This window comes from Echiichthys vipera (assembly GCF_963691815.1).
Source record: "Echiichthys vipera genome assembly, chromosome: 19".
NCBI lineage: Eukaryota > Metazoa > Chordata > Actinopteri > Perciformes > Trachinidae > Echiichthys > Echiichthys vipera.
In genome coordinates, this window is record NC_139844.1 from 18,842,304 (window position 1) to 18,858,646 (window position 16,343).

The 16,343-nt window shown below is 42.3% G+C and overlaps 1 protein-coding gene across 1 annotated transcript; it reads right to left on the reverse strand.

The window, feature by feature from the left end:
• Positions 1-1,228: 1,228 nt before the first annotated feature.
• Positions 1,229-2,497, reverse strand: tcf21 (transcription factor 21; the record flags this gene model as incomplete). The annotated part of the gene is made up of 2 exons (XM_083933789.1): positions 1,229-1,318; positions 2,075-2,497. 2 exons carry the CDS (start codon positions 2,495-2,497, stop codon positions 1,229-1,231), a joined length of 513 nt encoding a protein of 170 aa, XP_083789915.1.
• Positions 2,498-16,343: the final 13,846 nt, after the last annotated feature.

The following is a 16,343-nucleotide window of genomic DNA, read 5'->3' on the forward strand; positions in this document are numbered from 1 at the left end:
AGAGAGAGAGAGAGAGAGAGAGAGAGAGAGAGAGAGAGAGAGAGAGAGAGAGAGAGAGAGAGAGAGAGAGGCCGTGTGTCAGACTGCATAAATAACTGTCGGCGTGATGTAAACACAGCGGTCATAACCCGAGCGAATTAAAACAACTGGTGTGGGCGGGATTGAAGCTCAGCCCCGCGGGTTTTTCTACTTTCAAAAGGTCTAAAACGTCATCCGACCTCCAACAGCGCGCGCCGCTCCCTCACTGCTGATTGGCCGAATATCCAATCAGTGCACATCTGCGAGCGCGTGTCCGTTAACTGACCTAATTATAGCTAAAAACAAACAAAAAAAAATCACATTTGACACTAATTTCGTTGATGCTGTTTCAGATGTAAACCCGTGACGTTGTGTTATCGTTGCCAGTAAATAAAGTTAAAGTTTTGCTAATAATAAATATATTTCAAAATAAAATGAGATCAGTGTATTATCTGATTATAAATATCGCGTGTTTCTTTGACTTTTCGTGCGCTCACCAACGAAATTGGCGGGGAGATGAACTTAATTTGACTTTTGGCTGCGTTTGGGGTCCCCGGGAATAATCTTTGAAGGCACACGTTTGTTTATGTAATGACAACCGCGTCCACTGTTATCTGTTAGAAACAACAGAGAGACTTATCTGCACCGAGGCTCTGCCGCTCAGGTTCTGCTATTGTGAAGGAGTGGAGCGATAATAGGGGTGAGCAGGTCAACGCGTCGGCCCACACGCGGGAATAAAAACAGAGTTAAATGGGTTGGAAAATAAGAGACAAGGTGTCAAAGTGATACAAATATATTTTATATACATGTAATCTGTACAACCATTTGGAGACAGTGGACACTTTTCACGTGCACCTCCATCCGTCATAATGCAGCCGCCAAAACACGCCTGCACGAGTAAAAAACCAAAAAATGCATCTGCAGAATATAAGAAAAGCAATTGAAAGCACGCAGTTTATCTTTGAACCAGCAAAGACAAGGACAGGTGGCAGAATGCATTTAAATAAAATTAAACTTGTCTTTAAGGGAACGAAGGAGGGAGGGCTCTCTCTCTCTCTCTCTCTTCCTCTCTCCGTTATTCCCACTCGAAGTCTGCGGAGATGAGACGTGCATGTCAGTCACAGTCTTTCTTCTTCTTCTTCTTCTTCTTGAAAAAAACAAAACATTGTCCCTTTTTTCAAAAACGCACAGAAGTGTCCGCCTGGTTTCGTCAGGACGCCGTCGTCCCGCATAACCTCGTTGTGTTCAGCATCTCCTTCAACTCGTTCTCCGGCTTCCCTGCGACCATGAAGGGCCACGTCTGCGGAGGGAAAATACAGCGAATTATGGCCGACAGCTTCTTACAATATTAATTCATCAGTAGTTAAAACGAAGTCAAACGAGAAATCAGACCCGTTCTGTGTCAACTAATCACCTGCAAGTGTCAGGTGAACATGATCACAACCATATGCAATGAATCAAATAAAGAATAATGTTATTGTGCACTTGAAAACGCATCTAATCATCTTAACAGTCATATTATATATTTATTTTTCTATTGATGTCTCCTATATCAGGTTAAAACATTACAAAGGGTAATTTGGAGACGGCTGATCTTTGGTATATTGTGCCGTTTAAGTTGTTTTCATTAAGGCCTAGGCTTCTTATTTAAGGCCCAACGTTGCACTGCATCGGCTGCATTCTTTTGAAACATATATCCATGCATCATTTGTGGTCTGTGAATTAATTGTAGCATTATGCTTCATGAAGAGTGATGCTGATTTTTTTTTTCTTCCCCATAAACAACTGTTGCTGCTGCACCTGCTTCACAAAGCTATCACCACCATTCATCACCTTGGCACAAAGAATCCGGCCTGCAGTCTGCAACCCATGTTCAAATCCTAATAACTCATCATAAATCATTAATTCCAGACGTGTTGAATAGAAAATAATAATAATATAATTAGGCAAACTACAAATCATCGTGCATTCGGCCCACATTTTCACAACTTAGGCCTTCCTTAAACACGTCATTAACTTTCCCTCACTCCGTTTAAAAAGTAAAACCCAGCCTCACCAGGTTAACTGGGTGGATATATCCGTTTTCGTATTTGTCGTTGGCCAGTATTTGCCGGAGGTGCGCGATGTAGCTGGACGCCAGGCGCAGTGTGTCCAGTTTGGAGAGCTTGGTGTCCGCTGGTACCCAGGGCAAGGTGGTCTTCAGCCGAGAGAAGGCTTTAGATAAGACGCGCATCCTGGCTCTCTCCCGGGCGTTGGCCGCGTTCCTCTGCACATGCTTGCCCCCCTGCTGCTCCCCACCCTTGGGTGCTGTTTTCCGGGACCCTGTCTTCCGTTTCTTGCCCGGCGCGTCGTTTGCGCCAGTGCCCTCGCAGTTGGAGCTCTCCTCCGTGCTCTCGTTGGAGTCTTTGCCGGATGAGCCAAACTTCAAGATGCCGTCCAGGAGGTCGTCATCGACATCGCTGAGAGACCCGGTGGACATGGTGATCTGTCGCCGACCGGAACGGGCTCAAAACATGGGAGCAAGACGCTGAGGCTGGACGGGAATGAACACGGGTGGATGAACACACGCCTGAGAGATGCGTTCATCAACTGTTCACTTTGCGTAAAGAGAGCAGAGAGGACCAGACTTTTTATCTTCATGGCTATGGGCGTTACCTCATGCTGGGAGGAGACACTGGTGCTCATTTAACATGTTGGTCCCAACAGGGTTCCAGGACCCTGAGGGACCCTGGATGGGTTCCCAAAATGCACAATATATGCCTAGTTTATTCTGCCCTCTATTTAACTCACTGAATAATTATTCCTTTGGGGGAATGAACAATAGTGAAGAGATGGATTAGCTACTAATGACTTCTTATTTATTTGTTTTCTTTTTTTAAAGAAATGAAAAATACAATAAATTGGTTGAACACTAATAATCTACATTATTATCTTATATCAGTGACCTACCTTCAACAAATCTAGGCTCAATCTGTAATATTCACATGTTTCATGATTTTATTTTTGCCCATTCTGATTGAAAACTCATGGGATTACAAAAATAAGTGATAGGAAAAATTAACAGCAACTTTAATAACTCTGGGGGGATCAGTGTTTTGAGATAGTAAGGCCCATTTTGGTTGCACTTTTAAAAACCTGAAGAAAAATGACCTACAAGCAATTTATTTTCAAACTTTGTTGATATTTTTATGTACCATCTTGTACATGTAACTGGCTTAACAATGTTTATTTTCATAACCTATAAATGAGGTTAAAAATGTGACATTATTCTGATATTTTGTCTTTTATAATACGTTATCGTAAAGAGGTTGTGCTCCTTAAATTCAGAGATGCATCTAAAATACGATGGGAAATGTGTCATTTCTACTATTGAATACAGTTCAAATCAGCACATTTAATTCTTACATAACATTATAGACTTTATCTTACAGTTAAAATTTCAAAGTAATTGGTATTAGCCTGTTCCATGACCACGTAACTTTCAGCACATCTTGCGGGATAAAGTGCAAGGACAAGGGGGTGTCACGTCTCAAATGGCAAACTGGCGCCTTGGTCCCCTCTGATGTAATGGATACCCGGCACCTTCAATCCCCTGTTTGGCCTTCCACATCATTCCACACCGATGCTCCATGCACCGGTCCACTCAGGGCCAAGTCCAAAACAACAAAATCCCTGGAGCTGCTTTAAGTGGAAAATGTTGGGATGCACCAGGAGAATACCGATGAAAGTAATTTGCATCTTTCTGACTTCCTTTTTATGTAGATTGTTCATTATGAGTGTGTGTGTGTGTGTGTGTGTGTGTGTGTGTGTGCGTGTGTGAGAGGCTTTTTGCCTGCACAGCTGAAGCTTGTGCAAGGATGAGAGGTGTGTCTCTTGAGGGGTGACCTTTAACCTCTTTGCTTCCGGTGTCACAGTGCATAACAGCTACCAACACTATGTTTTTGCCCCTAAAATGTAAATAGTACAGAGAGACACTTAATGTGGAGCTGCATTTTGGAGTCAAAAATGAATGACATTTAAAAAAAAAAAAAAAAAAAAAAGGTTTACAAATCTGAAAGAGAAGAAAACATTATAGGAAAGAAGTTCACCGGACTAATACTGCTAGGCAAAAAGAGAGAGAGAGAGAGAGAAAGAGAGAGAGAGCGCTGTACACGGAACAGACAGAGAATAGATAGGTGAAGGGATGGAGGGAGAGGAAAAGGAGGAAGGAGGGGGCTTATTCTCCTGGGTGGGCTGGAAATCAAAGCACTTTGTGGAGAAGTAATAATAGAGTCCGCGAGATTGATGATCACGTCTGAGATACATGGATCCACCAGAGACGGTCATGGAGAGGGAGATGAACTAAAATAGCTGATGAAACAGCCCTTTTTCTCCACCCTGTGCATCAATAAAACACAGACCCTGATGCAACACCACCATAACTAACATTTGTACTTGCAAAATGCCAACTGCACTTCAATGTGAATGGTAAAAGAATGTTGCAGTGTTTAGGAAACTTTCTCAATGACTCCCTTTTTTTCCCACACGAAGCCCCAGTCACACATACAGTGACATGAGGCAACAGGTGGAGAGGGGGAGTTAGTGAGAAAGATGGAGAGAGGGAAAGAAAGAAGGGACCCTGGCAGTTATGGAGGGACGAGCTGCTAATTAGCCGGTTTGGGGTCATAGGTTAGGCTGGTTGTGTGATGTCACCATGAAGGGACAGGTTCCAGATGTTGCTCACAGGGCCACCGAGGGGGGACACCTGATGCCTTGGCCCATTAATACTTCTTTCTCTTTGTCACACACACAGGCACACACACACACACACACACACACACACACACACACACACACACACACACACACACACACACAAACACAGACACCTTTGTTAAGTGCATGTGTTGAGGAGCGGTGGATCTAGCATGTGAAATTGTTATGGCAGTGTCCGGAAAAGAAATACTAACAGTACAGTGCAATACATTTTAATTAGTGTGATATATGTGTGGGCCAGTTCTAAAAATAGTTTATTATTTCCATTCCAACCACGACACAGGCAGTTAATGAGTTGAGAGCCGACGTGAGCATTGACCAGGCTACTGAGGTCACAGGACTACCTGTGGCTGTGAGTTTTGAAAGCCTGGTTATTTGCCGTCACTACAACTGGACCCATCTGAGGGCACAAGCAAGACCTACACTTTTTTATAACGACCAAAATTACACTGTGTGCAGGAGCTGATGATGATTCTGAAGGCATCGATTATCCCAAACAAAAAGTAAAGGCCAGGGAGAATCAGTGCTACTAAGTTAGCAAGCTAAGCTAAAAAATGGGAAATGGTCACCAAGTGGGGGTCATTGCTATGTTCCCTGGGTCCTATGTTCCCCGGTCGCATAAGCCTCTGCCTTCGTAGATTTAAATTCAGCATTTTGTTTGGCTTAGGGGTTACGTTAGGGTCAGGGTTAGGGGGAAGTGTTAGGGTCTACAAAGCCTACTTGCCGGAGACTTTGGCGCTGATCGTGGAAAAAATAACAGACCAGGAAACACAGGACCCTTTCTGTGAAAAGCAGAGTCCGCTGTTCCCCGGTCACAAACAAAGCGGGGAACATAGGACCCGGGGAACATAGCAACTTAATTAATGTTTCCACAAATATGTCCAAAAATACCTAATAATATATAGTGTGTCATAGTTTCCTTACGCAAGAAAAGTGAGATTTCACATTTCATTTGGACTTTAAAATGTCAAAATAGTTTCTGCATTTCATTAAAAAGGGGATTGGGGGAGGAAATGAGCTTTTGTTTTAAAGGTCCCATATTATGCTAATTTAGAGGTTCATACTTGCTTTTTGGGTTTCTACTAGAACATGTTCCTACATGCTTTAATTTCCAAAAACACATAAACTTTCTCATACTGTATGTCTGATTGATGATGATGTCTCTATAGCACTTTCTAACTATACATAGTTGTGACATCACAACAATACAGAAGTCCTGACGGCTCATTTAAAGGCACAGATTCTGAATGCAGGTCGTGTGTATTCATCTGTAGTTTGAGCGTTTTGATACTTTCACAGAATTTATATAGTTCCCCAAACTGCTTTATATTCAGCGTTTTACAATACTCACAGTTTACGATATGTGACCTTTAAAGTGAAGTAAATTAATGGAAACTTAAAACAAGGAAAATCTGTAATAGGTGCTTAAAGCTACTGAATCTTCATTGTGACATTAGGTTAGCAGGAGTGCTTTATTATCCCCAACATTGAGATCAAGAGTCCCTCTACTTCACTTACATAAAAACTGCTTTTCTCATTTTCTTTCCTCTCCCAATTTTTCCATCCTTAAGTAAAGAGGGCAAAGGATCACGGCGACAACACAATGCAGAGAGGAGCCACTGAGTAATGTGAGAGAGAGGGAGCATAATCTGAAGCTAAATATTGTTTTATATATTGGCAAAACATTCCACTTTTATTTTTCTGCGACATATAAAAACTGAAATAAAAACACACACAGAAAAAAAGAAAAAATGAAAGAAAATAGTTGCTTTGCACAAGGAACAGAATGAGAAACTGTAATCTTGAAGTGAAGTTTGGGGTGAGGAAAACATCATCCATCTATGTCTAAGCACTCCAGTTCCCTGTCCCTTATCACAGCCATACTCCCACAACTGACACACACACACACACACACAAACACACACACACACACGCGCGCATTAACACACGTTTCCACAAATTGGTTTCCGCTTCAGTTCAAGTACCTCTAAAAAAGAAGAAAAATCAAAGTAAAGTAAGTGAAAGAGAGGTTGCAGAAAGTGCAAAGATGCAGCAGGGAGTGGAGAAAGTTGGGGGGGGGGGGGGGGGGGTATTTTGGACAAACTAGGCAATAAGAGAGACTGATGAAGATGTTTATGGGAGTGGAAATATCATATTATATTTCAAAAAGACTAAAATCCTTTGATATTCAGTGACAGGAACATCCGGGGGGAGGCAAACAGTGATTCTCCAGAATAAGACTAATATTCTGTCACAGTGTAGGCGAATGACCTGGAAGTCTTGTCCTGTGAGGGAGTTGGAGTGTATCGGTCTCTGGAATGTGTGCACGCATTATCTGCATAAATGTGTGCATATGTGGTAAATGTGTGTTGCGGTTGGATATGGATGTTGAGCAAGGTACGTAAAGAAATCATGCGATGTGTCAGAGGATGTAAGAATCTGTGAGGGCAGCGTAGATGTTTTTTCTTCACCCACCAGTCAGATGACAGGAACAACAAGCTTTTTTGACAATAGAACAAACCTGGGATGTTGTCGTTGCGCCCCAAGACGTTGTATTACCTGTTCACACGCTAAAGACACTTTCGCACTAAGCCGACTAAATGTGTGACAACGTTTTGCGCTTAGTTTTGGTGAAGAACTCAAGAAAGGGTAATAAATGAAAAAGCCGGCTGTCATAGCGAGGGAAAATGCTGCGTGCCTCTTCAGCTGGAAAAATGTCTATATGGAAGCTAGCCACGTTAGTTAAGCAACATGTTAACATTGGCTTTAACAGGTCAACCTCCAAAATAAACACCACAACAGTATAAAAGTGGCTTAACTTACAGCTTCCAAGTTTGAGCCTGTGTGTAGCAGCATGACCAATAGGGAAGTCTGCCCTCTTCTACATAGACAAATCCCGAGAATTAAAGAAATTGCTAAGAGCGACCGACACCCTAGTGTCAACCAAGACGGTTGGCAGGGCTCACGTCTAAATGTACTTCACTATTTGACGCTTTGGTATTATTTAACATGACTATAAAACATTATTACAACAGTTATAGGTCAGAAAAGACAGAAAAGCATAATGGGTCCTCTTAAAGTTTTCTTTAAAGCAATTTATTATAGAATAAAGATGACACGCCAATGACCAACAGGTGGAGGTCTGTAACAAATCAACCGTGGGAAAGAGAGAAGAGAGAGAAACAAGCAATGCCGTGCAGGCTGCAGTGAAACCGGCGAAGACATGAACATAATCTCGGACTGACTTTTTGGCTGCAATGTCCAACAGGCACTGATGCAGTGATGGCTGGGCTCAGAATATACACACACACACACACACACCGTTATTGAAGTTGCATTGGCTTGAACTTGACTTGGCAGTGCGCCCAAAGTGGCCTGTCGGAAGTAAGTGAGACGCGACGCAGCTGCGGTTCGAGTGTGTTTGTGTGTGAGCATGTGTTCTGCTACAGTATGGCACTTTTTTAACCTCTGCTGAAAACCTTTGGTCTAACTTGTGGCCTGGCGATCGGATGCACAGATAACAACGTGTGTGTGTGTGTGTGTGTGTGTGTGTGTGTGTGTGTGGCTTCACTTGTCAGCACACTACACTGGGCAGTAGGGCAATATAGGACAGTGCTGGGTTTCAGAGTCAAAGGTCTGGTCTCTGTCACTGTGAGTGAGTCTACGGTTTATAAACAGAGAGAGAGGGAGAGGGACACCGCTCGGTTTTCTGTCTCACACAGACAGTTTGGATTTGTGTGTGTGTGTGTGTGTGTGTGTGTGTGTGTGTGGGGCTTGATCCTCCAGCAGACTCCCCAGCACCCTACTAAATCCTTCACAACAGCCGTTGGAGCTTCTTCCTCCTCTTCACCCCACCCTCCTCCACTGTCCCCACTACTGACTCCACTCTGTGTTGTTGGATGTCTGGTCAACCTCTGTCTAGCCAAAACAAATAGAGTCAAAACAGTTGAGCAAAAACAAGCTTTTCAGCCAAGATGCAGCCGCACACTCGCTCCTGTTTAAGCACTAACACCTGCATTTCAAAGTTGTATTCAGCTTTAAATCTACAGGCCAGGTGACTGAGATGTGGGCTTCTTAAGTGTCACACAATCATGGATAATAATATTAATAATTACAATAATAACAAATACATTAATTCATGTTATTAGTTCATTAATTTTCACCTTTATCTAGGCATAGTTACCTTGTGTGCACAGGACAATAAAAGCAGAGTTACCTGTACAAGTAAAAAAGACTAAAACTGTTGAAACCTATTAAAGTAAATGGACATTTTCAGTATGATACACATCTCCATCATTTCAGTTAAACCAATAAGAATCTGTTCTGTAAAAATCAGGTTTATAGTGTGAAGATACATTTCATGAAAGTATAACCCACTTTTAAAGGGTTGAATATCAGGTTTAAATATATTTTTTAAAAGTTTAAAGCTGCAGATTTGAATGGCTGCTTCATACTAAAGTTTTTGTTTTTTTTAATGTTTGCAATGTCACCGACATTTTATGTTTAGGGCTTCTCAATTCATCCTACAGAGATTCAACACTACAACAACACTGCTAAGAATTTGGATTCAAGGTTTAAGATCGAGAGGACGAGTGTGCAGATCACCCCTTTAAGTGTTTGAGTAAAATATGTCCAAAGTACCCTTTAAAGACAGAATCACTTATTATCTCTATATCTCTGTAAATGAAGGCCGATATAATGTCAGGATTATCATTACACACACCTAATTAGCGGTGTAACGCTGGACCGTCACTGATATTATTCACACCTGATCAGTCAGGCTGTAAACACAAAGGGTGATGATGGAGAGGGAGGATAAACAGTGCTGCGCTCTAATTGGCTGGATCAGGTTCTGCGCTTTGATCCTCTTCCTCCTCATTACTCAGGAGGGAGCGACAGGTGTGTACGTGTGTCTGTTTATACATGTGGTCATTTTTTGGGAGTAAAACGTTAAATAAGGTGCACACGCTTCCTGTTTGTGGAGTATTCTGTATTATATTTATCATGAACGTTTTACTCATCACAAATGTTCCAAGTGCCTTTATTTTATTTTGAAAAATGACCCCCAGACACCCCCCACCCCCCCTCCCCTCTTGTCCTTGCACATGAAATGATCTCACCCCATCGTATCTCTTCTGTCTCAGCGGTCTGGTTAGCTCATAGTTGCACTCTCACATACAGACCAGTGATACACACACACACTGATTATCTATGACTTTCTATGGCATTTAGTGGTAATTACTGTAGCTCACTGTGCAGAGGGAGACAGAGTATTATCAGACCCCAGGAAGAGAGATAGGAACAATCCCTAAAGAACCCACTGTGCTCAGTGTGTGTGTGTGTGTGTGTGTGTGCGTGTGTGTGTGTGTATGTGTTTTTACATTTATGTATTTCTTTTCAAACGTCTCTGAAGAGGGGGGGTGTCAGCCCGCTCTTGTCTTCATGAACAGACTCCAGGCTCAAGTAAGATACACCCACATAACCTGCAGATATCTTTGGATAAACCAACCAGAACTGCTGATATGGGATGTGTTGAGTTCCCCAAATGCAGGAAAAACCTACGCCTTCCTGGGCGAAGACATTACACATATCCCCCTTCTCCCCCGGGCGCTTCCCCTCCAGCCTGCAATCTCCCTCCAGGTCCCACAGGGAACCGTCGCCCCTACCGGGCCCAGCATCGAGGCTCCTCCCGGGCTACTCGGCTGATACTCCCCTCCTCTAGGAGTGGGCCTGACGTACAGGGAGGGGACTTGTACAAACATTTAATTTACGTGTACAATCTCCTACACACACCCTCACACAGAAAGCCAGGGATATATATGTATGTATACAACAACAAATCTCCTACACTTGAGTAATATAAACATGAAAAGCATTCGGTTATATTTATGATAGAAAAGTGGAACTGGAAAGAAGAAAATAAAAAAATAAAAAAGACAAAGAAAGGAATGTTGAATTATAAAAATCAGCAGACATGTTTGGCTGTTTAGAACTTGTGTGTGTGTGTGTGTGTGTGTGTGTGTGTGTGTGTGTGTGTGTGTGTGTGTGTATGTGTGTATGTGTGTGTGTGTTTGGAAGATTAAGGTAGCTGACCTTAGCAGCACCTTCTCACATCTCATTTCAACCTAATCTGTGTTTGTGCGAGTGTGTGTATCAGTTCTCCCATGAGACGCAGACTTAATGCTACCGGAGGCTAACAGGAGATGAGTAAGAGGTGAGATGTGAGTTGTGATTAAAAAAAACCCGCCCCTGACACACACACACACACCCTCACACACACACACACACACACACACACACACACACACACACACACACACACACACACACACACACACACACACACACACACACACACACACACACACACACATACGTCTAACATCAAATCTCAAGAGACCCTTAAGATCCTCTGAACCCCCAGTCCCAAGGCAGAAGGCAGGAAGCAGAAAGCAGAAAGTGTGTGTGTGCGTGTGTGTGTGTGTGTGTGTGTGTGTGTGTGTGTGAATATTAGCTCATTAGTGTGTGCGCGTGTTTGTTTGTTTGTATGTGTGTGTGACCCAAGCTCCGGTGCAGCTAACAGACAGGTCCACTTAGTAGCAGAGGACAGACACAACAGCTCCTTACCTTTATGGCGTAATCACAAACAGATGTCTGCTGACCTCTCTGCTTAATGTTAGCCGTAGCATTTAATTATTAGATTATCTTGCCAAATAAGCACTAGCATGGTTTTGCATATCTCTCTGATGACACCACAATGCGGGCAGTTATGAGACAACTCAACACAACACAATCATTCAGAGAGACATCCATCTGTATCGATTAGAAGAGAAGCAGGAGTATTTCTCTTTTCACTCATTTTGCAGACATTTTGTGTCATCGGATCACATCAGGGCAGCATTCCGCTCAAAAATGGAAGTTAACACAAAAACTATTGAAATGACTCAGCCCTGATCAAATCCGGCCTGCAGCATTTGGCTGCATGTCGTCCTCTCTCTCTCTCTCTCTCTCTCTCTATCTCTCTCTCTCTGTCTCTCTCTGTCTCTGTCTCTCTCTCTGTCTCTCTCTCTCTCTCTCTCTCTCTCTCTCTCTCTGTCTCTCTCTGTCTCTCTCTGTCTCTGTCTCTCTCTCTGCCTCTCTCTCTCTCTCTCTCTCTCTCTCTCTCTCTCCCTCCTCTTTCCTCTCATCCTTCAGCTGCTCTAAAATAAAAGGAAATAAAAGCGCTGAAAAATAATCATAAAAAACCCCACCACTTTCCCAGGTTTTATTTTGAAAGCAGAATTGACCCTTCACTTCCAGGTCAAATGGAACAGATAATATTCTATGAGTTTGCACCAAAGTTTATTAAATGAAGGCTGGGATACAGACTCTGAAATTGTGGGAGCTATAGGGTATGACCAAGCCCCCACCACAGCGACTTCCTGGTTGATCCAATACGGAAGTGCCAAAAAATGCAGTTCTCCGAGTGTCCATTAGGAGAAGTTTGCACAGTAGAGCAATTTCTCATCGACCCCCAATGATCAATAGGCCGTTTTCACAGCATAATTAAACCTATTTAAGGCCTGGTACAAAAAACCTTCTAGTCTGTATGTCTAGGTCATATCGCCATGACAACACTGAAGGGAGTGAATTTTTTTGTACCCGGCTAGTTTTTATTTTCTTTTAGGTTAAAGTTTATGAATAATTAAGGGTGCGGCCTCTTGAGTGACAGCTAGCTGCTTGCCCTCACTTCTCCTTGGAGGTATACGTCAGCCAGACGGACGTATCTCCCTCCCCCCAACATCACATCAATGCCCTTTTTTGGTAAAAGGAAATGAGGCGGAGTCAAAGTCTGACAAGATGGCGACTCCCATAGGAGAGTACGATTGGATCAAGTTAAGAGAACGGACCACAGCGGGTATGCTACGTCCATTTTTTATACAGTCTATGGGTATGACACATGCATCTTGAGCTGAGATATTAGATGGTGACAGCAAGCAGCTCTAGAAATAAAGGGGTGGTGTCCACTCAGTTGCTCTTTGAGTGCGCTCAGAATTTTTTGAACATGTTCCAATGGATGGCAGCTGATACACATAACTTTATTTATGATGTTGATATGAGGCTGTGACTTCTCTTCTGTTTTAGCCTACTTGCTTTGCACTTCGAGGATGCTGACAGACAACAGCGACGATGGAATCCCTGTTCCCTACTTACACTCGCTGTTCTGTCCTCCCTCACACAAAAATCCAATTCTGCTCTTACAAATCCATGCCTTTGTGCTCTCAAAGGTTGACTTGCAGACTGAGGAGCTTTTGAAATTGTTTAACACACTTCCAGATTTTTCCCCCGCTCTCCTTTATTGTTTGCTTGCAGTTTTATTAAGTCTCTCTTTCACTCCGGCTGCCTTTCCTCTTTACAAAGCGACTTCCAATAAGTGCATTCAACAATTAGGGTACAAACCAGAAGAGCCAGTAATTAGGTAAGTGCGGTAGCTTCAAATAAGCCGATCTAAAGAGTGCTACATATAAGTGTTTTTTTAAAATCATCTTCTTAGCCAAGGTGCAGTCGAAAGATGCGTTTTTAGCCTGCGGCTTCTTGTTTAATTGTAGAGTTGAGTGTGGTTACAAAGAGGTGTGAGAAAAGCTTTGGCATCAATTCCTCGCATATTCCAAAGAAGTGCTGTTGTGTGCACATGTTTACACAAAAGATCTCTGTCAATGTGGTGTATCAGCTGTTGTCCAGCTGTTTTGATATGTATTAACTTTTTGGCTTGTTTATTTGACAGCAGCAGTTCTGCATCTTAAGAGGTGAGAAGTGTGTGTGTGTGCGTGTGTGTGTGTGTGTGTGTGTGTGTCAGAAGATTCCCAGAAGCAAAGTAAATCTATGTGGGGCTTTTTTTTAAGTAGAGTTTCGTTATTACAACATGAATGTACATTCAGTCGTCAGGCGCAGGACATTTTACATCGGAGATACATTATAGCCATCCGTGTTAAGTTAATAATAAAGGTATATCTGGAGGCATCTGGACTTTTCCAAGACTGATGATGCCTCACTCTGTTTTTCCTGCTTTTTACTACACTCTTTCTCCTTGGTTTTGGGAAAAAAGCACAGAGCAGATCCATCAGCGAAATGGTGGTCCTTATCTATCTTTTTCCCCCTGGATGCTAATTAAAGATAATAAACCTTGCAGATCATTTCTCTGCAGCTCCAAACTCACCTCTGCTCCTCTCGCACCCACACTCATATGGCCAGATGGGTTGAGAGCGCATACACACACACACACTCTCCTGAACACATGGTTGTTTCCATGAGGCAGCAGGTGTGTGTAAACTAAAATGCTGTAGATAGATGCATAGGTAACACTGAAATGCATGTATAAATAAGCATTGAATGATAAAAAAAAAAATAGTACAAAGGTCTTTTAAATACACATAACGCTACATCTATCAAACACATGCCTGCATACACATGCATAAACACAGAGAGATTAATTTTTTTGTATGTCTAAGTTTAAACCCCTCGTTTATCTTCACTCCACGCCTTAAACACAGGTGTTTGGAGAGCTCACAGATGAGATTCTGGTGCCAGATATCATGAAATCATGTAACTACGTTCGAGGCCTCTCTTTCTTTCTCGCACACAATTGTTTCCCACAGACAAATTCCCCTCTACTTCACTTATCACAAACACACAGAGTCCTCTTCAACGTTTCTTTTTTCCCCCCACTCACCACCTCAGTCAATACGCAGATATTTATTTAGCCCAGAGACAGTGAGTCTCATGAACAGACTGGCCTTGAGATTTTTATTGAGCAAGAAGATAAAGCAGTGAGTTCTGCTCTGTGTCCATTAAGGCTAAAATGTCCAGAAGATCGTCTGATGAAATGGAATAAACTGTTGTGGTTATCTCCGCTGGCTGCTGCGGTGGAGCAGAGCCAGAGAGAGGGAGAGGGACCACATACGTATGCTCACAAAACTACACATTACTACGACACAAAACCATTCACACACACACACACACACACACTCACACAAATCTACCCCTCCTTGGTATTGCCCAGGTCTGTATTTATCCCTAACCATAACAGAGCAGGCAGATAATGGCTGATGGGACCGTCGTAAAAATAACCTGGCACAGGTCTGTTTGGATTAACCTCGTCTCCTCATTCCTTCTTTCCCCTTCTCTATCCCTCCATCATGTTTTATTGCTCTTTTCTTTCCCTACCAATCATTTTCTTACTATCTATCTATCCAACTATCTATCTATCTATCTATCTATCTATCTATCTATCTATCTATCTATCTATCTATCTATCTATCTATCTATCTATCTATCTATCTATCTATCTATCTATCTATCTATCTATCTATCTATCTATCTATCTATATATCTATATCTATATCTATCTATCACTTTAAGCACACCAACTTTCCTGTGAATAACACATTCTCTTGTTGGTCTATTACTAATATGTTGCATATTTATGTTGGAAGAGTCTTATCAACAGAAAAAGCAACAGGGGCTGCTTATTTTCCCTCCAAACTAGCCTCTCTGTTTGCGTAAGATATGAAATACTTTCCCAAATATGTTTAAAACTGAATCTGAGGAGGGAGAAAACAAGACAGACAAAGAACAAAGAAACAGCGTGAAGCACAAGCACTTTCTTTGTAAAACTTTGTGTGCGTGCGTGTGTGTGCGTGCGTGTGTGTGCGTGCGTGCGTGTGTGTGTGTGTGTGAGCATCAAATGTTAATACGTCTAATATTAAGCAATAATAAGCTCACCTATTTTCAGTGGAGTTCCCTCGTGACACCAGTCTCTGCACTGAATTTTTAAATTGTTGGAAAAATGTCCACCCATGGTAGCCTACACAACATTTTAACAGATATTTCTGGGGCCACTAGGGGGCTGCAGAAACAAGCTGTAAACACAACACTGGCATGCCTGTTTTTTGCTTGTTAGCAAAGCGTTGCCCATTTACACATACAGCAGTTACGTAGCAACATTCACATTCATGTTTATGGCCACCTTGTGAATGTAGGTTCAATATCCACTCTCTTTCAGCTTTGTTTTGGTCTTAACCAACTCCTGAGGGAAATATCTTATATCTGGCTGTTAAAAGCATCACTATCTTTACCAGGTAACTGTGTATGTCTGCTGGTTGGTGGTGGGAAGGTAGCCAACCGAAGTAGTAAACCAAAATAGAAAGTTAAACCAAACTAATGAGCTGAAAGACAATTAAACAGCTGAGGGAAACTGCAGATGTGAGCGATAACTCTCTGTATGCTTGATGTGTGAGTGACTCCAAAAAACCTGATACCAATAAGCGACAAACAGTAGTCAAACCAAGTTATTGACTAGCTGGTAAACATAGCCACATAGCAGCTAAAGAAACCCAATGATCACTACTTGTCCATCACCAAACAGCAGAAAGAGGATGTTAAAGTAGCTCAACAAGCTAAAGACAGATAAAGAAAGAACTTTTTGGTGGCCATATCAAAGCTAACATTGCATTTAGATGCATCAGGTTTCCTGGAAAATGACTCCAAATGAATGCAATGGTTAGTGTCTGCGGAATACATACAGAAATTAC